This window comes from Simochromis diagramma, unplaced genomic scaffold, assembly GCF_900408965.1.
Source record: "Simochromis diagramma unplaced genomic scaffold, fSimDia1.1 OVJJ01000113.1, whole genome shotgun sequence".
Classification (NCBI taxonomy): Eukaryota; Metazoa; Chordata; class Actinopteri; order Cichliformes; family Cichlidae; genus Simochromis; species Simochromis diagramma.
The window spans coordinates 152,502-177,242 of NW_024387142.1; the positions used below are offsets into that span (position 1 = coordinate 152,502).

Sequence of the window (24,741 nt, forward strand, 5' to 3'; positions counted from 1 at the left end):
TATTACCCAACTATTAAGCCACAGCTGCAGGACAAATGCTACCCAATCACATGCTTCTCATTCAGTTTGCTATTAATGATGAAGAAATGATTGCTGCTGCTTTCTTGGAGTATTTGTGCCTGTATGAAATGAAATCCCCGTGCTACCACAGTATAGCTTTGAACATTTTGGCTGTGATGTGTCTGTGTTTATGTAACATCTGCTTAGAAGGAAACCATCCAGACAGGAATAAAACTCAGTTATAAAATCAGTTCACAGCAACTAATAAATTCAAAGCTCATACGTTTATACTTCTTTAAGACATTTTATCTTTGCATGAAGTAAGGAGTTAGGTTCAAAGTGTACTCAGCAACTGAACTGTTTCTGTTTGTTGTCCTTTCTTTTACATTTCCTGTGAACAGCCACATCAGTTCTATCGGTTGAGACAGCGTGATGCTGCTAAGCTGTTTGCTTTAAACATGATTTCTGATGTGGGGTGAAAACCTACTGATTTTGTAGTACAAGTAAGACTAAGAATTGATTTGCATTGATTGTAGAAATGTCAACACTATCATATGGTGAGTAGATTTGAGTTGTGGTAAAATCCCAGAGATGTTCTGAACAATAATTATTTACAGTTTGCTCCTCTCTTCCCACTCGTCCAACAGCAGTACCCAACCAGCTGCTCACTCCATCTTTTCATCCCCTGATGCCCAGGGGCCGTCTCTGGGCTCCTGTCAGCCCCACACTCACATCATGTTCCTCAAGACACACAAGACAGCAAGCAGCACAGTGCTCAACATGCTGTACCGCTTTGGAGAGGAACGCAACCTTCGCTTTGCCCTTCCACTGGGCTACCAGCTGGGGTACCCACTACCCTTCAATGCTCACAGAGTCAAAGGTTATCGAGGTCCCCGAGCCACGGAGTTTCACATCATGGGCAATCACATGAGGTTTAATAAGCCAGAGGTAAGTCGTTCACACAAAGAGAATGGTGGGTAAAATAGAAGGCTGACAGTAATGACTGAAAATGGTTTGATAATCATACAGCCATCTGTATAATCCTCCACTGTTCAAATTTCCAACATGGCTGGACATCTTAAAGAGACTCATTTTATAGTTTATATATAGAAAATGAAAGTGTACAAACTCATATACAGATGTGACATCAGTAGCCTCAGCCATATAATAAAAATTGGCAGAAGATAATCAACAACAACTAATGAACAAAATACACAAAAATAATACACAGAGGTTGTTTTGTGGGCTAAAGTGATGTTCATTTAGAAATTTGCTCAAATTGGACTAAAAACACTACAGACACTAAACTCCATGCTTAGTCTGACTTAACCTAACCGCCTGTATGACTGTAGGAGGACTGCCAGCCCATCCAAACCTTCAGACTCTTAGGAAACTGAACCCTTCAACCAGCACTAGAAGGTCCCAGTGGGATTGGTTAGCCTAACTCTGCCGGGCCGTGCATTAGCACTGTTTGTCATTCCGGCTAATCACCAGACTGCTAGTGTAAATACCTGTAAATACCCGTGTCAGCAAGCCAAACCCTCTGTCCAGATTGAGCATGCTCAGCGGTAGAATGACATCAGAGGAGCTTCTGTTGGTTTCATAATTAAAACAATGGATAGTTGAACCGTTACGGATGTCAGAGACAATACGTGATGCTACTGCAGTAGTATCGTTATTTGTAACTGTTTCAATTTTTGTCTTCCAGGTGGAGAAAGTGATGCCTGCAGACACATTCTACTTTTCTATCATCAGGGATCCTGTCGCGCTGGCGGAGTCCTCTTTTGCTTATTACAAAGAAGTAGCTCCTGCCTTTCGGAAGGCAAAAGGGCTGGGCGACTTTGTCGACGACCCAAATAAATACTATGACCCTCGTCTTCGCAACAACCACTATGCCCGCAACCTGCTGTGGTTTGATTTTGGCATGGACAATAATGCTAATTTCTCAGTGGAATTAGCTCAGCATGGTGAGGCCATGATCCGCCAGACATTCAGACTGATTCTTGTGTCCGAGTACTTTGACCAGTCTATGATCCTGCTGAGACATGCCCTCTGCTGGCCACTGGATGCTGTAGTCTCATTTAGCCTTAACGCTCGGCAGCAAAAGCCCAGCAGCAACAGCGTAATGAGCGGAAGCTGGGTCGGCAAAGCTGCCGTAGCGGCTGGCGTCGGTGCTAGAGCTGGACGCTCACAAGGCAAGATGTTGCCCAATCTGTCGCTAACGGATCATCAGCGGGAGAAGCTACGCCAGTGGAACGCCTTAGATTGGTACCTATACAAAGCCTTCAACCGCACGTTCTGGGAGGATATCGACAAGTTTGGTCGTGCCCAGATGGAGCAGGAAGTAGCTCTTCTCAGGATGCGGCGGGAAATCCTGGGCCGGGTTTGTCTGAAGGATGGTGGAAAGCCCGTAGAAGCGTACCGGATACGAGACAAAAATATCCGACCCTTTCAGAGCGGAGTAGTAAAGATTCTTGGATACGAGCTCCAGCCGGGTCTCGACAATGCTACCAGGACGGCCTGTCTGAGGATGATTAGGCCCGAGATCCAATACAAAGATTTGCTGGATAGTAAACAGTTCCCACGGGCTGTCCAACCCCAGCTGGGACAGCAGGGACAGGGACTGCTAGCAGCTGGTGGTGCTTTTGTAAGACATGATTCATCTAGGACAGGAGAGAAAATGATGATGGGAGAAGCTGAGATGGAAAGAGAAAGAGACTGGGATGGAAGCCGTATAATGAAGAGTAACCAGACTTTAAAAGGAGTGCGAGAAAAAGAAAGATTGAGATAGTTTAAGGTGAGTTACATGTTACCTTTGATTTGTGAGGGGAAACGGACCAGAGACGCCTGAGCCAAATTTAGTTTACATGTGAGAAAGAAACAAGCTTCTCTGCAGCACTTCCAGGTTTCTTTCTTTTCCTGAACACACTCTCTGGTTTGGTATGTTTTCATCTTTGGCAATTACTCCCAGTGACAGTCTATTTTATTATTGGAACTGCATTTTCTTATTGTGTTGATGCTTAAATTAAATGAAAGTTACAAGCTGTCCCAAGGTTACAGAGGAGGGGTACACCGCTCGGGTCTTGTGGCTGATCCGACACAGGCGGGAGTTTGCGAAAATAAAAACATGAAGACAGTCTCGCTGGACAGAGCACTGCAGAAAACCAAGACATTTTAGGTTTGTTGTTGCATTAACAGCTGTTATTGATTTCATCAGACAAATGATCGCTTCCTTGCTCAACTCTTTTTTTGTATTTTAACATACAGACTGTTTTTTTACATAAGCTTGCCTTTAAACACGGCTCAGAGACAGCAAATCTCATCTATAGGAGAAGTCCGCAGATAGCAGCTGTGGTGGTGCAGGTACATCTTCCAGATGAATTTTAAAAAATTCACTTTTAGGCAGGATTTTAAATGTTTTGATTTACATCAGGTTTGTGTAATGATTTTTTTCCCAGTGAAATTAAGGTAGTGCTTCAAAATAAGTGCCTGTGGGCGTGTCTCCTGAAACACCACAGGCTTGTTTGTGCTGTCGAGTGGTGAGTCTGGACTCTAAAAGCTATTTCTGGATTATGAGTTTCAGTTTTCTGCCACAGTTTGTTTACATTTAGGAAAATACATCTTTTAGCTTTAGACTAAGATTGCTATATTGTTTCAGATCCACACTTTCAGCAACATTAACCACGTCTGCACCTGTCGGGCAGAAGGCTTATAGCTCCCTGTTGTTTCCAGTGACTCCCAGCAGTCCCAGTTTCATTTTGTCATTGAGCTGCTCTTCCATACTGAGGTCCAAAGCTACATTGGGCAAGTGCAGGGCCAGCATGCTTACCTTTCCCTCCTTTCTGAGGACGTACCTGTGGAAGGAAAGTAGAGTCACAGACCATGTTAGGAGTTTTAGCAGGTAAAGTGCTGTTTCAGTTGTGTTCTTCACCAACTGCTGTCCGTACAATCTAACACAGACTGAAAACAACGTTTCTTTGATTGCATAAGAAGTGTCACAGAGTGGGTTCACTGACAGTGTTGACCCTGCCTTAGTGAGGGTCATCCCTGCATGCGAGGTAGCACAGGTGACAGACAGCATCAGACGTGACTGCATGCATATACATGAAATATGCATGCGCCACTTTGTTTTTAAATGAACCTCCTTACAACAGGTTGTTTCCTAGATCGTACATGTTCGTTCATTGTTGAAAGTATTGAATTTATTGCCCAGTGTCAAACATTCGATCGTCTTGTTCTCCGTCCAGAGTCGGCCACCCTACACAGCGCACATCTGGTCACCTCAGCAGTGGCCCGTAAGGGAGATTCAGGCATACTGTGTTTGAGTGGCTACCTCCTCTGATGAAAGGATATTATTCATCTCTTACAGTCAGTCTGTTTAAAGAGAGTCAATACTGAACAACGTCTTAAAATCAAAGGGACATAAGGTGTTTATTTCCCTTCACTCAGGAAACCAGTGATTTATTTTAGTTTACTCTAAAACTCTGACTTTCTCTTCATTCATAAATAAGCCATCATTAACAGTGAAACTCTTGCTTCAGGAGTGTCATAGTCCTGTCTGGGGTCTCAACAAAATTATTTCAGTCGCGCTAATTAAAATGTGCTCGATGTCACATCCAGAAAGGTCTCTGGAGTTCAAGCCTACGCAGACGTTTGGAATGACAGAAGCTGCTTCTATGTCACAGCAGCAGCGTGTGCACGGCTGCTTCTATGTTACAGCAGCAGCGTGTGCACGGCTGCTTCTATGTTACAGCAGCAGCGTGTGCACGGCTGCTTCTATGTCACAGCAGCAGCGTGTGCACGGCTGCTTCTATGTCACAGCAGCAGCGTGTGCACGGCTGCTTCTATGTTACAGCAGCGTAACTGAAGTAAATGGTTTCCTTTCCCGTGGTTTTCCTGGTTTCCAAGTCACGTCGTGTTGACTTCACTGAAAGAGACCTTTCTGTCTTTTGCACCTGCCAGCTTTCGTTTAGATTTCGAAGAATATCGCTTCCTATTCTGCTTGTTCATGTTTTACACCAGTAACAGCTGAACATTCAAAAAATTACACAATATGGATTTTTTTTATCATAGAGTGCTACTACATGCTGTAACATAAGTGTCCCTTATATTTTGGTTATTAGATAACTGTGACTATTATATCCAGGTACATTTTGTCACTCTCTGAAGGTTAGTGGTGATAAGTCATATTTACACACAGCATACACGTCGGTACTCAATCGCTGACAAATGCCAATCACTTCTTGCCAACATGGACTAGAAACAGTTAATACACTGAAAACTCCATCATAATGTTTTTGTGCTTTTCGAGCGCCCTTCTATATGATACCACAGTCGTGTCATGTAAACAGCACAGTGTAATAAAGACATAAAAAGACTTTATTAATGCTGAGGAAATTTCTTTATTACACATTTAATTCCAATATAAATATGGAAGATGGCAAACAAGTTGAAAAATGTAAACAAGTAAAAATAAAATGAGGTGAAACATTTTCACATAAATAAATAACAAAGTTAAACCTGTTTCTTAAATTCAGGACGGTAACTGTGTTGTCACCTCTGTCTGCTCATACTTTTTATTGGTGTTTAAACACGTGTGTGTGTGTGTTTTCTTCCTTTTAATTACACTCCATTAAAAACAGCTTCTGGTACTAGAAGGTACCAGAAACTTTGCTTCCCGATCTAGGATAAAGCTTTATTTGAATTTTCGCAAATACTGTAATGTGACTCATTTTGTAGCTCGTTTTCAGTATTAAAGTTCCATGTTGTACATAGTGGACAAGAGCGGTACAGGTACACTGTTTTTAATGTAAGAAGCAGTGGTAGGTGGTGTGATTTACCTTCTGTCATGCCCACTTCGCCAATGATCTCTATTCAGCCACTCCCACAGCCCTGACAGGACATTTCACAGAGAACTCCTCATGTTGCTCCAGATGTTACTGAGCAGGCCGAGCAGCTGCAGTATATGTGGCTATGATCTTACTTGAAACTGTATTCTGTCGGAAATTTGTAGTAGATCACGCTCTTTGTGTGCATCTGTTGTGTTTGTTTTCTTGTACTAAATAATTAAAAAAATCTTTAACTCTCCTACGTCTTTGTGCCTCCTTGTTTGTAACATTTGACAGCAGCTGTGTGATGCGGTGGTTGTTCTGTGCTGCATTAAAATGTCCTGAGTGAAAAGATCAAAGAACTTTATGTGTAAATTGTTACATTTATAATCATGAAACAGAAAATGCAGTGAGTGCAAAGTAAACTGTACGTTTACAGCTGCCGTTGCATCTGTGCAAATATCAGCCTCCATATTTGTGACTATTTTCACAATTGTTTCATCTTTAAATTTAAGAATTAAAACTTGTTATTCAAGCTTGTGTACATCGTTAGATCATATTCAAGTTGAACATATTGAACATCTTCATAGACTCCACATTTTATTCAATGAAAAATGTCTTTAAAAATCTTTTTACTGAGCTCACAGACCTACACAATCATTTCCCGTAGACTTCTATGCAGTGTTCATGCGACCCGAGGATGCCCTGCCAGCATTAGAAACACTGCAGATTTAAATGACGTAGAATTAGTAGATACATGAAACCATGTCATTTTATAACTATTCTGTGAAACAACCATATTTGATCGACAGGTTGGACTGCTCAGTTATCAGCTAAAGCTAGTGAGCTTTAGCAGGCTGCTTTGTACATTATAGTTAGCACTCAGAAATATACTGAGGTATAAACTGTCTCGAATCAGATCATACAGCAGGCCAAGGAGTTCATAACACTCCTCCCGAGACACCCCCAACATGTTTTGATATTTAGCTTTTTTTAGATAATTTAATTTAATTTCACAGAAACCTTTTTTTTTGTAATATTCTGTTCCTTGAAGTGGACATCAGCTTGTTTGATCACAGAATATAAAGCTGAGTGAAGCTGAAAAATATTTTATTCAGAACTGTGGCAGTTGTCAGAGATGCAGGACAGACAGGGCAAACAAAAAGATTAAAGGGCGTGCCAGCGTTTGAGGAGCCTGAGAACGGGCAAAATGATGACACCCACAGTCTATTATGGACAAGATGTATAAGCTCTGAAGTTATGAGGTTTGGTTTCTCAGACAGGAGATCGCCTGTGAAGGGAAACATCTTTCGTTGGCAGCCTTGTTGAGGACATTTGTTCTCATTTGTTACCTTAATGGACTTGCTAATATTTATTTCAAAGTGTTGCCTATTTTCTGTTTGATGTAGTCAGAGAATCACGTGGTTTTGGGCCACGTTGGCTTGTTTGATACTGTTGTGCCTAAAACCTTCACAGCCCTACATTTAACAGTTCTTATTTTGGATGAGGTGCATCACCTCCTTTTAGCTTTCACCTTCCCTCTCTGATGTCTGGCCTTCCTCCACTTCATCGTTTGACTGATTCCTCATTCTGCCCTCTACTTCCTGAAGTATAGACACTGTTCGAATCGGTTATGAGGTAGTAAGTTCTGCCGACTTAAAAGAACACAGAATAAAAGTTTTGTTTTGGAAAGCCTGTAATTACTACGCATTTCTGAAATCTAGATCTAAGTTAAGACGCTCAAATTAAAGAAGAAACAATTTGAGTTTAAGCAATAGAATCTACAAAAAACAGAAGTATCACTTAATCTCTCATGGCCATAAAATATGGAAGCTGATGTGTTCAGTTTGCCCAGCCCACACAAAAGCCAGGATTCCCCCTGACAGTACAGCAGGAGTCATATATATGGTGCATGATGTAGAAGTATCAGACTCGTGTCCCCAAAGGAGGACAAAAGTTAATTGCTGGGTCTTCGGAGGACATCACCAACTGACACAGTTATAATGAAGTGGACGTGATTGGGAATGAAAGAGGCTGCCAACAAACCTCCAAGACTGTGGTTGTAATATTACCTTAAGAACAGTGTGCAGAGAGCTTCATGGACTTCAGCTTCATGCTCCCAGTGATGGGTACGACCCCTCCCTGTTCACGGATCAGACAGTTTGGTGTGAATGAACACCTGACAGAACACCTGAGGAATTAACTAGAGCAGAGATTGTGATTCGGGCGTCTGGTTCAACATCAGTGTCTGACCTCACAAATGGTCAGAATGGTCAGATTTCCCATAAACACAGACCTGCACCTTGTGGAAAGCAAGGTTCCCAGGTGAGCTGATTAAGAATGGGATCTCACTCAGTTTCATGCGTGTGTTTGCAGATGAGCAAATATTGCTGGCAATATCGTGTGGCAGCTGTCAGTTAGGGCTGCATGGGCTTAGAGTTAAGCTTTAGTAGGAAGTCACTGCAAGGTGACGTAAAATGATCTTATCATAAATGTTATTTATGTAAACTGCATCCTGGTACAGCATGCCTTCGTTTTTCTGGTTTTCGTCACTGACTTTTGATTGCATTGGTCTGATTCGTCTTCTCTACATCGATTAATCGTCCTGTTGTTTTGTCGCTATTAGTGAAAGGAAGCAGGATGCACACATCGGTGGGCACTTTCAGTAAGCTCCTGTTCAGGCGCGGTGAAATGCAGAGGCAGAGTTAGCCACCGCCACGATGGAGTCGCAATACAAGTTTTGTTTGTATTTTCCTGTCGCCCAAATATCGAGTTTATCAGACGCAGCAAACTACACAACGCTTCCTCAGCGAAAGAACGTCTACCTCGGGGAGACTCTCCAGTTTCTGCTGGTGTTGCGGTTTCGGGGCTTAACGGACAGGGACGATGGTGCTCTGTCTCGGAAGGACCTGGGGGGTTCTTTGTGCGCTCTGGCGAGCGTGTGCGCCGCGGAGAGCTGGAGGCAGACACCGGCTGAGCAGTGTGACCGCATGAGCAGCTGCAGTGAAGACAGCGAGGATGTAGAGTGTAGGACCGCAGAAGAGAGCGGAAGAAGACGGGGGCACAAGCAGACCTTCACACAGTGTCACCAACTCCTCAGTCATAAGTGCTCACCCAGTAGTGCAGCGATGCACAGCGAGACAGAACAAGCCAAGGTAAAATAAGCCAGTACTGAAGAAGAGGAAGTCCGTAGATTTACACACATCTGATGTTTCTGCAGAACTGTCATCACTCATTGTCGCATGTTACCTACAACGAGACAGGAAAAAAATTAGTTTTTAAGTAACCTACACATATGTCCTAATTAGATAAAAAACAAAACAAAAAAACAGAGGGTGGTTTAGATTGTCTGTACTCGAGTAGAAGTGCAGATACTGCTAGTAAAAATACTCCAGTAAAAGTTACAGTACTGATTCAACTTATTTACTTAAATAAAAAAAAGTAAAGGCTCTAAATGTGCTCGAAGTAAAGGAGGACGCTGAACCCTGTGCTATGTGAACATAATGATAGAATAACAGAGGGGAACACAAACTTTAGTCTATTTTTGATTCTAATCATACTCAGCTTGAGTCTGAAGAAAAAGGAAAATCAAATCTATTTGCTGTTGCCTCCATTGTGGAGGGGACTTTGCCTGTAAACAGGAAGTGTGCACAGTCAGAGGTTAAAGTGGGTTCAGCAGGTGGGGAACCTAAAACTGGTTGTCACGGCTCAGTGTGGGGAACTGAATCAAACTCACACTCATTTCTCCTGAGAGCTCCAGTAGGTGTTCTTACTGTGCAGGCTGTGATCAGCTGACCTGCTGCTCTCTGTGGATGGACACACCTGGATTCAACCAGATGTGAGCAGATGTTTCATCCTCCACAGTTTATACTGTCTTAATACTAGATGCTATAAAACCAGTATCAAGGTAGAGTTCATCAAATTCATGTGACTCTCTGCTACATGTGATTTAAGCTAACTGTGGCCATGAACCCACAGCCACTGTGCACCAGGCACACACTGTGCTTTACTTTAAGTCCTCACAGTGCAGCAAACTAACCTGCAGAGGGTTTTCATGCCTTAGTTTGATTTGCAGCATGTTTCAAAATTTAAAAAAAGTCACATGTACAAACAAAGTATCTCGTTTTAAAAAATCCCACGAGCATCCTTACCTTTAAATGTAAGCTCTCTTCTTCCTGCCACGTCCTGTCTGTCTGAGTGAAGTTAGCTCTTTCTTTTCTCTCCCTGTCAAATAAGCAGCTGGACCTTTAGCCGCAACACACTGTTACACAAACTGCGCAAAAACAATTTGTGTGTTTGCAGAAATGCTGCATTTGAAATGACCTTCAGTAACACATTACTCCCTTTATGTTCACTCATCTTCTGTGGGGCTGACTAGATGCTGAAGCCCTGCAGCTCATGAAGCCCAGTTTTAACCCCTGACTTTGACACACTTCAGCTCTTTAATGCATCATCCTCTGCTGACGATTACACAACAGGACTGCCATGCACGTGTTTAGACTTAAATCAGTTTGATGTTTGGAGGCTCGCAGTAACAAATAATAACTCCTCTTGAATGCAAAGTAATGAGTCTGTTTTTGAAAATGTGAGGAGTGAAAGTAAAAGGTTACTTTTAGAAAAACAAACTACGTAAGTACAAAACCACTCTCAGCACTCTCCTGTCTAGTCCCTGTTGTTACAACCCGTCTGCGGGCCAGGAGATGGCATGGATGAGGCACTTGCTCCCCACCAACACCCACGCAGCCACAGGAAACAATCACTGGTCATTACATGGCATTTATTTACAAAGTAATGAGGCAAAAACAACAGAACAGGAGTGTCAACACTTCAGGGTGAGCCGAGGCCAAAATAGTAAATAAAACAAAGCTAAGGTCTGATGGATGCCAACATACACGACCTCACAGAGGAAAGGAACCAAAGTAAAGACAGAGTCTGACCTCCTGTCCAAAACCAGGAGAAAACGATGTGTTCAAAGTAACGGCAGCTCACCCACTCCACTTCCTCAGGTGGTCAGCTGCTTTATATATAAGGCTGGAACCAGTCATTCAGGAGCCGTACATCCATGCACCAGTGGCAGCAGGGCACCTGCACAGTTGAATTACCATAACATGCAGAGTTAAAAGAGTTGCTACAACAAACTGTTCAGGAAAAAACACAAACACATACAACAAATGATTGTAAAACTATTCTTTAAATTTTAATTTATCAGCTGTTGTAAATGTCTATACATAAATATCTGCAAACAGAAAACTGAAACGCATACATTATTTTCCACCACAATTAAAGCTAAACTAGCATTAAGCGAGCACAGGTTTAATTTTTTATTTACCAAAGTGTTTGTTTTAAGAGTTTTACCTGTGATGGCAGCTGTTAGATATCGTACTGTTGTGACTGATTGTTTAACTCATTTTATTTATTTAAACAAAAAATTGTCTTATGTTGATCTCCTACAGTCTGCTTGGGTGTTGGAAGACCAGCTTATCTTCTGTCTCACTGTCTCTTTGGACAAGCTGCCAGTCAGTACACGTAAAGCCAAGGTTGGACACACCTGTATGCATGTACACGTAGTGTGTGTGTGTGTGTGTGTGTGTGTGTGTGTGTATAGATGTAGATAGATTGGCAGCGCTGCAAACCCTCGGCCTTCTCTCAGTGAGCTTCATGCTGTCGTCACCTGACGTGTTTCCCCTCACAGGTGAGCCTGTCAGGGCTCATTTGTGGAATTTCTTGCCTTCTTAATGAGGTTGGGACCATCAGGTGTGTTGTGCAGCAGTCAGGTTGGTGCACAGCTGACAGCCATATTTGACGACTGTTAGAATTCATATTATGGCAAGAACCAATCAGCTGAGAGAAACAACAGCCCATCATTACTTTAAGAACTGAAGGTCAGTCAGGCTGTAAAACTGCTAAAACTTTGAATGTGTCCCCAAGTGCTGTCACAAAAACCATCAAGCAGCTCAGATCAGAGCCCAGATAGATGCCACACAGAGCTCCAGTAGCAGACACATCTCTACATGTTCAGAGGAGACTGTGTGAATCAGGCCTTTATGGTCAAACAGCTGCTGAGAAACACAAGGAGTGGACATTAGACCAGAGGACATCTGTGCTTTGGTCTGATGGGTCCTGGCCTCCACAGTCACCTGACCTAAACCCAGTGTGGATGGTTTGGGATGAGATGGAGCTCAGAGTGAAGGCAAAGGACCAACAAGTGCTCAGCATCTCTGGGAACTCCTTCAAGACTGTTGGAAACCGTTTCAGGAGACGACCTCATGAAGCTCATGGAGAGAACGCCAAGAGTGAGCAAAGCAGGAATCAAAGCAAAGGCTGTTTGGAAGAATCTGAAATATCAAACATGTTCTGAGTTGTTTCACACTTTTTTGTTATTACAGAATTTCATGTGTTCATTCATAGTTCTGATGCCTTCAGTAAAAGGAATTTAAATGGTGTAAAAAAACGTAAACATGTATTGTATAGGTTATAGTGTTTATATTTGTTAGTGTTTGTTTGTACTGTGCTTATTATTCCTAAATGGTACAAAACTGTTCAAAAGTCTTGACTCATCCCTGATTTCTTTTTACACTCAAACTAATTACAGGAACACTTTTTAATCAAAGTAAAGCATTAAATAAATTCAACCCTTGGTATATTAATCTGGTCAGTTAAGTCGCAGAGGGGATTTTTAATCTGTTTCAGTTGCTTAGGTGTTAATTACATTAACTACAGGCCTACTAGAGGGCCAATAACAAGACCACTCCATCCATCTATCCTTTCATTTTCTTCCACAAATCTGTGACCGGGTCACGGGGGCAACAGCCTAAGCAGAGAAGCCCAGACCTCCTGCCTCCTCCTCTAGCCTATCCCGTGGAACACTAAAGCGTTCGCAGACCTGTAGAGACATATAATCTCTCCAGCATGTACTGTGTCTGCCCCGAGGCCTCCACCTGGTAGGACATGCCTGGAACACCTCACCCAGGAGGCACCCAACTCCTGAACAACCTCAACCAGGAACTTGTTGCTGACCCGGCGTGGGCTCTCCGCCCTTTGCCAGCTGAGGTACATGGCCTCGGACTTGGAGGTGCTGATAAAAACCAATTCATTTACCTCTTAACAGGTTCACCCTGAGTGGATGTGGCAAATGTGAAAGTAATGGAGAAGCCATGGGGGATGTTATGCTGCCTGTAATAATGCTCAGCATGACTGGTTTGTTTGTAGGCTAGGGAATGGGCAACCTCATCCATGGAGGGATGCACATCCCTCTGCAAGCTAGGCAACGGCAGCTTGATGGCCGTTAGGTGTCAGAGTGAAATCTTTGGAGCCACTGTCAGATGATACGCTGGTGTAGCAGGTCCTGGGTTTCTTGTGTTGCACCAGAATGGTCACATGGTCTCATGTGACAAGAGTATGATGAAGGAACTGATACTATTGACCAGCCCCCACACATGCCTGACCTAAATCTAGACATTGTTTCGGTCAATCTGAGACTATGCACCTGAGACGATCCAGCTCAGTGATACCCTGGATCAGTTCTGCCTGATATTGTCAGGCTCGCACACTACTGAGTAGCAATGGTTTTTATAATCAACCAAAACTAAACTAAAAACAAAAACTAGATGACAAAATTTTTAAAACCAAACTAAAGTAAAAAGGGGAGTAAAAGCATACCTGAAGAGAAAAACACACAATGGAGTACATCATGGATCGGCCTCCTCGGAGCCCGCATCATCTTTACAGAGAACAGCAGCAGCCAACAACCCTAGAAGACCTCTGGAAAGCCCTTCAAGAAGCCCGGAAAAATCTTTGTGAAGACAGAAATGACAAGAAAGCTTATCTTATCTACAAACTCTTGTTTTTGCCTTATTTCCACTGTGGTGGACTCCACTCACACGCAGGAAGTGTGTTGCTGAGTTTTGTGGTACGATGTTTGCAGTTGTTGTTTGTTCAAGAATAACGTTAGAGTGAGAAACGCTGGCGTGTGAGAGCTCTCGTCTCGTCTGTGTTTACCTCCACATTGGTGACCCCTGACTCGAACATGTTAGGAGCCGAGGATGACGACGCTCCAGCAGCTGCTGGCCCTCTGCCTCCTGCTGCAGCTGCGTCTGCTGTGGCGCATAAGCTGCCGGATCTCAGGGACAAGGCTGGCACTGGCAGTCAGGAAAAGCTGCAGACAATTTGAGTTTCAGTAAAACTTTATGTATTTATGTATAAGGGCGATCGTGGCTCAAAGAGTTGGCAGTTCCTCTTGTAACCGGAAGGTTGCCGGTTCGAGCCCCGGCTCGGACAGTCTCGGTCGTTGTGTTCTTGGACAAGACACTTCACCCACCGCCTACTGGTGATGGCCAGAGGGGCCGATGGCGCGATATGGCAGCCTCGCTTCTGTCAGTCTGCCCCAGGGCAGCTGTGGCTACACCTGTAGCTGCCTCCACCAGTGTGTGAATGAATAGTGGAATTGTAAAGTGCTTTGGGGCCCCGAAAAGCACTATATAAATACAATCCATTATTATTATTTCCAATTTTCCTAACAAAGTGTAAGAAATTAAAGGTGGCTTAAGACTTTTGCATAGTACCCTGTATGATGAACTCTAGAGGTGGAACCTGTAGTTGAATGCCTCTCTGTGATGACAGATTGTAGTCACTGTGTGGAAGCAGATGGAGGAAAATGCAGAATTAAGGGAGCTTGGCTACCTGACTCTGCTGCAGTTTAGGAGTCCAACATGCACCTTCAGACAAGATCTTAGCACCTTCAAGGCACAAGGTAAACACGCCATCTCAACATACTGAATGAGCTCTGTGTGTCACAAGAGTTAAAAAGGATTATAGTCTAAAACCTACAACTAATGAGGTTATAAGACTAGGAAACCAGTATCTGTCCCATTGGATTACATATAAATTATAATTCCATTGTCCAGTCTGATAGTAAACAAACACCATGGTTTCCTCTTTCCTAGTCAGCACTACCCTGGATGTTCTTCCACCTCCCAGTGTCCAGTGTCGACAGATGACTGTTTCTGGAAAACATCTGACCGTCCTCAAGGGTAGAACAGCAGCTCATGCACACACAGACACAAAACGTGGACTTTTATTATTTTTTTTAATTGTATTTTCCCAAATCTGGATCTCTCCTAAACGACAGCTACCTGTCTCAGTATTAAGGGAAACAGCAGCCGCTATATCACGACCCTTAAACTAAAGCAGCTACGTGTAATGTTTAATGTTGATCATTAACGGTGTCAGACGCCACACAGTTAAGCGCCATGATTCATTACTAAACAGTGTGATACGTGGTTTCAAATCCCTTTTGTTATTATTGAATCAACATTTTTTCATCATACATGAAACTTAATATTTGAGTGTTTCTTGGTTTTAAGCAAGTGTCTCATTTTCCCCGCATAGTTAGTCAAGTAAGAAATTCGTTGCCAGGAGTAGTCCTAACATAAACCCAAACAGGTTTAAATACGGTTTAAATGCAACAGTAGGGGACAGGCCACTGGGGTTTAAATAGGGTGTAATTACTTGTGACTCGCCACTATTTGATTTGAGAGCTTAAGTATGAGGTGAAACGTCTTCAAGATCATACGGCCTAGTCCTGCCTCATTTTTGTGTAATCAAAGTAAACGTCTGTCACGCTACCTTCATCTGATTTTTACTGCATTTTAAACTTCAAACAAAATGAATATACACAATATACAATACTATTCTGTTAAACTTAGCAAAAATTGGGAATTTGAATGGTCCAGAAAACTGCGTCAAGTTAGCAAAACACCAAAATGATGCAATTGTACCTGGAAGTACAATAAGCTCATAAACAGCTAATGATTAGTGGGTTACTTTTTCCTCAGTGATGAACTGCAGCTCACAGGACAGAATGTGTGTCAAAGATGTGAAGATTCTTCCAAACTATAACTCGTCTTACCTTCCCATGATGCCTGATGGCTCAGTGCTCGTAGTCGACAATGTCTGGTAAGTACATATGCACTCGGTGTGCAAATGCTTTGCAAGCAGGGAAGTAATTGGCAAGTTGTTTTCTGTGTTCTTTAGCCTCCTAATGAGCATAACGCTTTATACTTTCTATTAAAGCCACCAGTCAGCGGAGATCACCATGGCTTCATTCTGTCGGATAGACAACAAATCATCACATTTACCTTGTATGCTTAGTGCCCTGGAGGAGCAGACCTTCATTTTTCAGCTGCAGCTACAAGAGAAAGAAGAACAGCAATCCAGCAAGGTGAGAAGGCACGCTGGCGAGTGTGTCGTTACTTTTTTAAAACCAGTGCGATTTTGTGAAAACAAGTTTTAGTGCAAAGTTAAAGCTGCCAAATGATTACAATAAATAGTAAGGAAGTAAAGTTTATTTATATATTACCTTTCACAGACACGTGTCACAAAGTGCTTTACAAGGTAAAAACACATATATCATAAAAACCCCGTTCCAATTAAAAGCTTTTTGAAATAAACACGTCTTTAGCTGCTTTTTGAAGGTCTCCACTGAGTCCACACACGGTAGAAATAAAGGAAGTGATTGTACTAACAATTTGCTTGTACTAAATTATTTTGCATAAACCGTGATTTATATATGATTTACAGACGTGGACAAAATTCTTGGTACCCTTCAGTCAATGAACGAAAAACTCACAATGGTCACAGAAATAACTGTAAAACAAAAGTATAAGTAAATACAAATTCTATGAATGTTAACCATTGAAAGTCACACATTGCTTTTTAACCATGCTTGAACAGAATTGTTTAAAAAAAACTAAATGCATGAAACAGACCTGGACAAAAACGATGGTACCCACAACTTAATATTTTGTTGCACAACCTTTTGAGGCAAACACTGCAGTCAAGCGATTCCTGTAACTGTCAATGAGACTTCTGCACCTCTCAGTAGGTATTTTGCCCCACTTCTCCTGATCAAACTGCTCCAGTTGTTTCCAGTTTGAAGGGTGCCTTTTCCACACGGCATGTTTCATCCAAAGATGCTCAACAGGATTGAGGTCAGGGCTCATAGAAGGCCACTTTAGAATAGTCCAGTGTTTTCCTCTCAGCCATTCTTGGGTGTTTCTGTGTTTTTGGGTCATTGTCCTGTTGCAAGACCCATGACCTGCGACTGAGACCAAGCTGTCTGACACTGGCCAGCACATTTCTCTCTAGGATACCTTGACAATCTTCAGATTTCAATGTACCCTGCACAGATTCAACCCCAGAGGACGCCCCAGAACATAACCGAGCCTCCTCCATGTTTCTTCTCTAGATATGCTTCATTTTTCTGTCAGTGAACATAGAGCTGATGTGTCTTGGCAAAAAGTAAAATTTTGGTCTCATCTGTCCACAGGACATTCTCTCAGAAGCTTTGTGGCTTGTCAACATGTAGTTTGGCAAATTCCAGTCCGGCTTTTTTACGATTTGTTTTCAACAATGGTGTCCTCCTTGGTCGTCTCCCATGTAGCCCACTTTGGTTCAAACAGCGACGGATGGTGCGATCTGACACTGATGTTCACTGAGCATGAAGTTCACCTTGGATCTCTTTAGAAGTCTTTCTGGGCTCTTTTGTTACCATTCGGATTATCCGTCTCTTTGATCTGTCATCAATTTTCCTCCTACGGCCACGTCCAGGGAGGTTGGCTACAGTCCCATGGATCTTAAATTTCTGAATAATATGTGCAGCTGTAGTCACAGGAACATCTAGCTGCTTGGAGATGGTCTTATAGCCTTTACCTTTAACATGCTTGTCTATGATTTTCTTTCTAATCTCCTGAGACAACTCTTTCCTTTGCTTCCTCTGGTCCATGTTGAGTGTGGTACACACCCTGTCACCAAACATGACATAGGTAGGTGGGATTGCAGAGTCATAATTCTCCCTCACAGACAGAATTATGACTTTGTTTTCTGCTTGGCCGTCACCCAAGGATTTACGTCCCTGATAAACAGGAGGCTCACTATCTGTTTAACCTCTCCCATGAACTAACACTGGCCTCACTGCGTCAAGTGTGTGTGTGTAGAGCATAAGGCCCATTTGTAGTGCACATGCATACAACTAAGTGACAGGAGTGCTCTTGCTATTACTATTACTAATGTGATACGATAAAAATGTATGATTAATACATCAGAAAAGAAATCTGCCACGTCACAGTGCTGCTTTCATTACTGGTCACCACCGTTTGTATTACAGAGGTTAGAACATGCCATAGGAATTAAAGGCACTGTGCCTTTTCTGTTTACTTTATACATGCTTCCCTTAGCCTGTATTATTCAAACTCTTGCAGTCTCAGGCGCCTGCTCTGTCTACCAGTAGCTGGGGATTCACTCCTCTAGTATTCCTGCTGATTCCTTTCTGTGCGCCGCTCATGTATTGAACCATATGCTGTTCAGCCTCCGATATGATGCCTGACAGGAGCTTCCATGTGGTATTGAGGCAGGTTATCGTGCTTGCTGTATTTCTTTCTACTTCAATACCGATAACTTCCCTCCACGCTACCTTGATCTTGACCTCCAGTCTCCTTCTCCAGGGTACTGAAGGGTATTGATTAGTCTCAGTGATGGTTACAGTAGGAACTGTCCGTAGTGCTGCATTCACATCATCTAGTAGACCTTCAGAGAGTGCTTCACGTAATCTTGGTAACCGAATACGGAGGGTCTAAATTTAAAGCTTCACCATGATCCTACCTTTCAGGTCAGTTTCTCTCACACTCAGCGCTCCTTCTTCCATTGTACCTGGGCTTGGTACCCAAGCTCGGGTGGGGGTGATGATGATATCTCCCCCCAACTTATCTTCCTGGCTCCCCCTTGCCATAGCTTGTGTGTTGTACCTCGTCAGTCTCTAGCTGTGACAGCAGTTCCTTCCTCCAAATGTTGGAACACTGAGTTAGTAGTTGTTTTGCTGACAATCTGGATGCTGGAGATACCAGAGGTCCCACATCCCGCTCATGTAACCTCTTCTCCTGGGGTTACTTCTCATCTCTTGCCGACTTGAGCCTTCTTGTTTCAGTACACTTTTCATCAGTATCCTGGCTCCTCAACACCTGACAGGGACCTTGTTAATCCTGGCAATGGTACGGTTTCACTTTTCTCTTGCCCATATCCGAGGTAGGCTTGGTTAGCATGGGGCATCTAGCCTAGGGACCTTATCCCACCTGTAAAAATTGGAAATTTAATGAGGATGCATGGAAATCACATGGAAAGACCATACCTCATAATGCCTCTCATCCCCTTGTCACTTCTCTGCCCTCTATGGGGCTTTCAGTCTGAAGCCTCCCGGAGAGTCCAATGTGAGAGGTAGAGGGGTCGAAGAGGAGGTTTTAATTATTAAATAATGTTGTTGTCTTTTCATAGGGTTTGGAAGTCCCATTGTTGGCTGTCCTACAGTGGCACAGTCCAGTACATCCTGCCATGAGGTAACTATTTGTCTTCTTGTTGAGGGATTTCTGTAGCAGTAGCAGTACATAACAATCCTGGAGCAGTGCTGTCTGCATGTACTGTGTATATGAAACGACTGCCGTGTATTTTAAAGTAATTACAGCCGCTGCTTGCATCCAGTAAAGGATGGCAAACAGACTTAAAGTTCCCTTTGAGTTTTTCTTTATCTTTTGCTTAGTGTGGTCTACAAATAAAGATCATACGAGTTTATTTAACAGAAATAACATTAATTTCCCAGTTGATCACTATTTCACATGAGTCACTAGAGGGCACCAAAGGATCATCAAAAGGCTGCAGGCTGCTAAATACAAATAACCTTTATTATATATATATATGGAGAGAGAGAGAGAGAGAGATCTATAATCCTATATTTTTGGATCTACAGCACTATTTTGTTATTTGACTGAACACAAACATATAACAGGATTTAGAGAAAATTAGTATAAAAATAAATTGATTAATTTCACCAACTGTGGCAAAATAAAAACAATTTTTTAAACAATTTAAGAGATGATATTTACATGACTTACAGAATTTGTAGTTTAACATCTATTTTAAATAACAACCGAGTGCGTGTTTGCGCCCTTAGCGCAGACTGTAGCAACTATGGATCATGTATGTGGCTGCACTACATTAGACCTTTGACCACTATGCATTGCTGTAGAAGGACAGCAATTGCTCAACAAACGCAAGCAGGCGTCACACTGCGATAAGCACTGCAAGAGGATCCTGAGTTCAGTTCCAGCACCTGGGGCCTTTCTGTGTGGAGTTTGCGTGGGTTCTCTTCCTCCCACAGTCCAAACACCAAAGTTTAGTGGGATTAAGTTAACTTATAATTCTAAATTGCCCATAAGTACGACTGTGAGTGGGAATGGTTGTCTGTCTCTTAAGAACATTAAATGACTTTTTTCTGTTTATAATTGTATAGAATTGAAATTGTAGTCTTGTTGTGCTATTTGTTTTCTCTTATAAGAAGAATTCCTGCTATATGTTCTAATAATAGAAATATAATACTTATCATGCTCTCTCCAGATGCATCTCTACTTGTTACTCGATACCCAGTGTTCACTTAAATCGTCCAGAGTTGGTGATGATGGCGTCCTGCCCAAGGACCGTCAGGCCTCAACAACACTTCTGGGTGAAATATACGCTGCTCAACAATTTGCAAGATTTCCTTGCTGTTCGTCTGATCTGGAATTCAGAGGGTGAGTATCAAATCCTACAGACAGTTCCTAGTGTGTGGGAAATATTTATTTGCTCCCTCTCCTGAATCTGCAGCGAGTCAATGGACAGAAACTGAGGTTTTGGACTTGATTAGCATGGAGAGAAATTGATAGACTGCTGCAACAACACCTACTAGATCCGTAGCCACCATTTTTACTTCCGTAAACAGAGCTCGTTGTGTGTGACGTCTTCTTTTGCGCATGCGGGCCGCTTTGAGGGTTCACACTAGAGCGCGTTTGCTGTCACATTTTATTTGTAGTGTGAACAAGCAGACAAAACAATTGGATTTGATAAAAAAAATCAGATTTGAGCATTAAGACCTGCAGTGTGAACGTAGCCTTAGATTCTTGCATTGGATAAATATTCTCTGCTCCAATCCTATATCGGATATCTAATCCAGTCTAAATTCTCATTCTTCCCCCTGCTTATGTTTGTTACCTGCTCCTCACTGTCCATGCATCCATCTAGGAGGAAGTGAGCAGGATCCCAGTGTGGGAGCGGTTGTGTGCCAGTCTCCACTCAACAACCTGGGCCAGTGTAAGAAAGGTTCCATGCTGTCCTTCACTGTGGCCTTCCAGATTCTCAAAACTGGGATTTTTGAGGTACCAAAGGAAATAAGTTGTTAAATGTATTGACATTGTCTTAATATTAACAGTGCACAAACCCAGCCCAGTAAATCCTGTTTATGCTCCGTTTAATGTTTGATCCTTGAAGAACTTTAAACCAGGAATTACTACACCGCTCATACTGCTGTATTGTTTTTATTTGGCACAGTTTTGACAAAAAATGTAAGTAATGGCTTTCCATCTTCCACATGTCTATGATAACGCGGTAGCTGAGCCAGCATATGAAGTTTACAGCTTCTGTGCCCGCACCGCCCACGGAGCCTCAGTCACCTTTGAAAAACACCTTTGAAGGACGAAGCCTGAGCTGGTTAAAGAGCTTCCCCCACCACCAGCCATTTTGGTCAGTAAATCTCAGGTATGGAGGGTCATTGTACAAGACTGTTTCTCAAACTGTGGGGCACTGAGATACTTCCACTGGGGTGTGGGCGACTGGGAAAAAAAGTTTTTATTAAATGAGTAAAGTTAAGTTGAATTAATTGAAAACTGTAAAAAGGGAAGAAATGACCTTTTATCAACTTGGGTGGGCGAGGTGTAGCAGCCATTCAGTCATGTCCCCCGGAGTGTCCTGTGCTGGGGGTATGGGTTGTCACGTAGAAACAGGCCATCCAGTCCTTGTACAACCGTTTCAACAGTTTGGTCTGCAGCGATTGAACTTCGTCAGGCTCATTTCTGGGGGCGTTGGACTGGAAGGCTTCCAGTTTGGTGGCCTCAAAATTTCATCTCTGATTTTGGAAGATGATGGTGTTCTGTTAGCTTGTGGTCATGAGCTTTGGGTTGTGACCAAGATCAAAGATACAAGCAACAGAAATGAGCTTTCTCCAGAGGGTGGCTGCCCTTTCCCTTAGAGATGGTGAGAAGTTCAGTCATTCAAGAAGTGCTCAGAGTCGAGCTATTGCTTCTCCAATTGGAAATGAGCCGGGTCATTGTTTTGGGCATCTATAGGTTGCCTCATTGGCTCCTCTCAGGTCAGGTGTTCCAAGGTGTCCCACCTGGAGGAAACCCTGTAGCTGACCCAAGACAAACTGGTAAGAATATATCTCTCTGCTGCCATGGAAACGACTTGGCGTCCCCCTGAATAAGCTGTGGGAGGTGGCTGGAGACTTCTCTGCTTAGGTTGTTTCCAGAAGAAGAAGATGGATGGATGGAAATTCCTTTGAGCTATGTCAGATTTAAGTCAAATATGTTTGTATAAAAGATTCACATAATAGACGATACACTTTTTAGAGACATTGTAGTAGTTATGCAAGATTGGAGACGCATTTAAGACAATCTTTCATATTGCACTCCACAATGATGTCTGTGATATCTTTGTTCTGGGTCCAGGTCAGGCGCTATGGCAGAGCTCCAGACAACAACCTCTCCTGCAGGAACTGTTAATCGAGCCCCTCACCTGCCCCCCGACCCCAGCTTTGTTTCACTGGTAAAAATAGCCAAGAGAGAGTGTAAGGTGCTAGTGCTGGAATGAATCAAAGATGTACACAAAAGGTAGGAAACTTTGGTGCATGTACTGTTTAACATTACCTGTTTTATTGAGGTGAAACATTAACCGCCTTCTGTAGTTGCACAATCAAAATGGACTGGCTCTTAATGTTGTAAAAATAAGACAAAACTTAGGAAGCTGGAGTGAAATACGTTTCATGTTACTTAATGTTCATGGTTAACATTCACCTTCTGGCTGTAGAAAAACAATACAACAAGCTATCACGGGACTAAAGCAACGCGACAGCCGAAAGTGTTAGTAACCTTTGTCCAAGCTGACTGGAAGGAGCGGTTTGTTTCTAAGTAACCTTAGACCCCCTAAAACTAATTGGAATGAAATTTGTATTTCGATTATTTGCCATCAAATGGATAGTGGTGAAAAATGTCCATCTATCAAAATGTACACAAATGTAAATCTACTGCAAACTGGTCTAATGTTGGTACATTTCCTAGAAGCATTTTAAACTCCTCACTCTGTTTCTCCGTTCAGGTGATCTGGACTGTGGGAGCTTATGACAAAAGCATCTCTGTTCTGCGGCTGTGCTTCAACACAGAGCAGCCGTCAGATCTTTGTCTTCATGAAGAAGAAGCAACAGTCCTACTATAATAAATGGTAAAGATGGAGTCAGTGAATGAGGAATGAAAGATGAGTCAGAGGACTGGTGCTGATGAGATTCTGATGTGAGCTCAGGTCAGTGGAGGGATACTTCTGTTTGTTACGCTTCTCCCTGATGACAAATTCCCTCCATCACATCAACATTTTTATTTCCTTTAAAGACCTTTTAAAAATGTTTGTTTTTGCTAAACCTGTTTAACTGTGTATAACTGTTCATACATGTCTCTGTTTATGCTTGAATCTGTTGGTTTCACTCGAGTTTCCTTTTAGCATCATTGAGTCAGGCTCAATAGCACAAAGTAAGCTCCAGTATGTTCATGTCTCAAAATGTGGACGTGATAACAGAACTTTTTACTTTTTACGTTTTTGTAAAGAAATGTTTTTTGTTTTGGTTTGCATACTGTGCCATGTGGCCTTTGTATGTAACAATAAAAATGTAATTACTCATTCTATTTAACATGTCAAAGGTTTACAGCTGGTTCTTGGCTTCTTGCCTCAAACTTAAAGGATTTATGTCTTAAACTATTCTTATGTCAGCCTCTGTGGTTTGCACAGAGACTGATGGGCTAAAAGTTTTGTTTTATAATAGGATCCAGTCAGAGTGTGTCGAGCCCTTGCAGTAGTTACTTACTTACTTTCAGTTTATCTTTTGATTTAACTTCTAGCAGCACTGTCTAATATTTCAGACCTTCCTGCTGTGATATTTGCCCCCTCCTTCATTTCCTTCTTGTTTTTGATTTATTAGACTTGCATGTTCCAGATCATAAAAAAGACGACGATAACCAGAGTAAATATCCCAGCAGCTGAGCTGGCGGGCAGCGCAGACAATCAACTTTGTGAACGTGGACCAAAAATGGGCCCGATACAGCTTAGAAACAGCTGCTTGATTTCTTTTTTTACATAAAAAACATTAACAATTATAAAATCTGCACTTTAGTTGTGAATATAATTTTTGCTAACACTGATTTTATTGCACTATCATAAAACTGCTTTTTCTGTGCAGTAGAAAACGAGCGATACTGTAGGAGGCTGACAGTTTAAAGAGGACGTACAGTGGGATGCAAACGTTTGTGCAACCTTGTTAATAGTCATTATTTTCCTGTATAAATCGTTGGTTGTTACAATAATTATTGCACACTTTCTGTAAATCCAATAAACTTCATTTCACTTCTCAAATATCACTGTGTGTGTCTCCTATATGATATATTTAACTGACAGTTTTTATTAACCAACGATTTATACAGGAAAATAAGGACTATTAACAAGGCTGCCAAACGTTTGCATCCCACTGTAACTCATTTTTATTGAGACTGAAGATGATTGCATGTGCGAGTGCATGTTTGGAGTCATTGCACTGGTGGTACCAATGTCTTAGAATCTGAGCATCTGCCTAAACATTGTGCAAAGTTTAGTAGAGATAAATGCAAAAATAGGCTTACAATTAAAAAACTGACGTAACAGTTACAGGTATGTGCAGTGACTGTCAGGGTCAGATGATGTAATACTTTGTGAATGTATTAGGGTTAGGGTATCATGGACCATCAAAGTTCTCATTCTCATA

The 24,741-nt window shown here is 42.3% G+C and overlaps 2 protein-coding genes across 4 annotated transcripts in view; both read left to right on the forward strand.

The window, feature by feature from the left end:
- The window catches only part of gal3st4 (galactose-3-O-sulfotransferase 4), a 28,601-nt gene extending 22,514 nt beyond the window's left edge, over positions 1-6,087 (forward strand). For both annotated transcript variants that reach the window (XM_040047170.1, XM_040047169.1), the window contains 2 exons: positions 648-948; positions 1,709-6,087. In XM_040047170.1, coding sequence (XP_039903104.1) covers positions 648-948; positions 1,709-2,791 — 1,384 coding nt within the window. In that variant the 3' untranslated portion in view covers positions 2,792-6,087. The remainder of the gene's footprint in view (positions 1-647; positions 949-1,708) is intronic.
- Positions 6,088-6,184: 97 nt separating this feature from the next.
- Positions 6,185-24,330, forward strand: trappc14 (trafficking protein particle complex subunit 14). Of its 2 annotated transcripts, none has more exons than XM_040047167.1 (12): positions 6,185-8,983; positions 11,282-11,365; positions 14,448-14,577; positions 14,771-14,857; positions 15,662-15,782; positions 15,900-16,047; positions 19,152-19,213; positions 20,268-20,440; positions 20,928-21,061; positions 21,295-21,440; positions 22,409-22,570; positions 23,055-24,330. In XM_040047167.1, the coding sequence occupies exons 1-11, from the start codon at positions 8,549-8,551 to the stop codon at positions 22,548-22,550; spliced, it is 1,662 nt and encodes a 553-aa protein (XP_039903101.1). In that variant the 5' UTR covers positions 6,185-8,548; the 3' UTR covers positions 22,551-22,570; positions 23,055-24,330. The 2 variants fall into 2 exon arrangements, with proteins under 2 accessions (XP_039903101.1, XP_039903102.1); XM_040047168.1 differs by having other exon boundaries at positions 21,295-21,425.
- The last annotated feature ends 411 nt before the right edge of the window (positions 24,331-24,741 follow it).

Coding starts and splice junctions, on each gene's coding strand:
- trappc14 (XM_040047167.1), top strand. CDS start 8,549: ATGGAGTCGCAATACAAGTTTTGTTTGTATTTTCCTGTCGCCCAAATA. Junction 8,984..11,281: donor GCGAGACAGAACAAGCCAAG/GTAAAATAAGCC, acceptor GATCTCCTACAG/TCTGCTTGGGTGTTGGAAGA. Junction 11,366..14,447: donor TCAGTACACGTAAAGCCAAG/GTTGGACACACC, acceptor CTGTGATGACAG/ATTGTAGTCACTGTGTGGAA.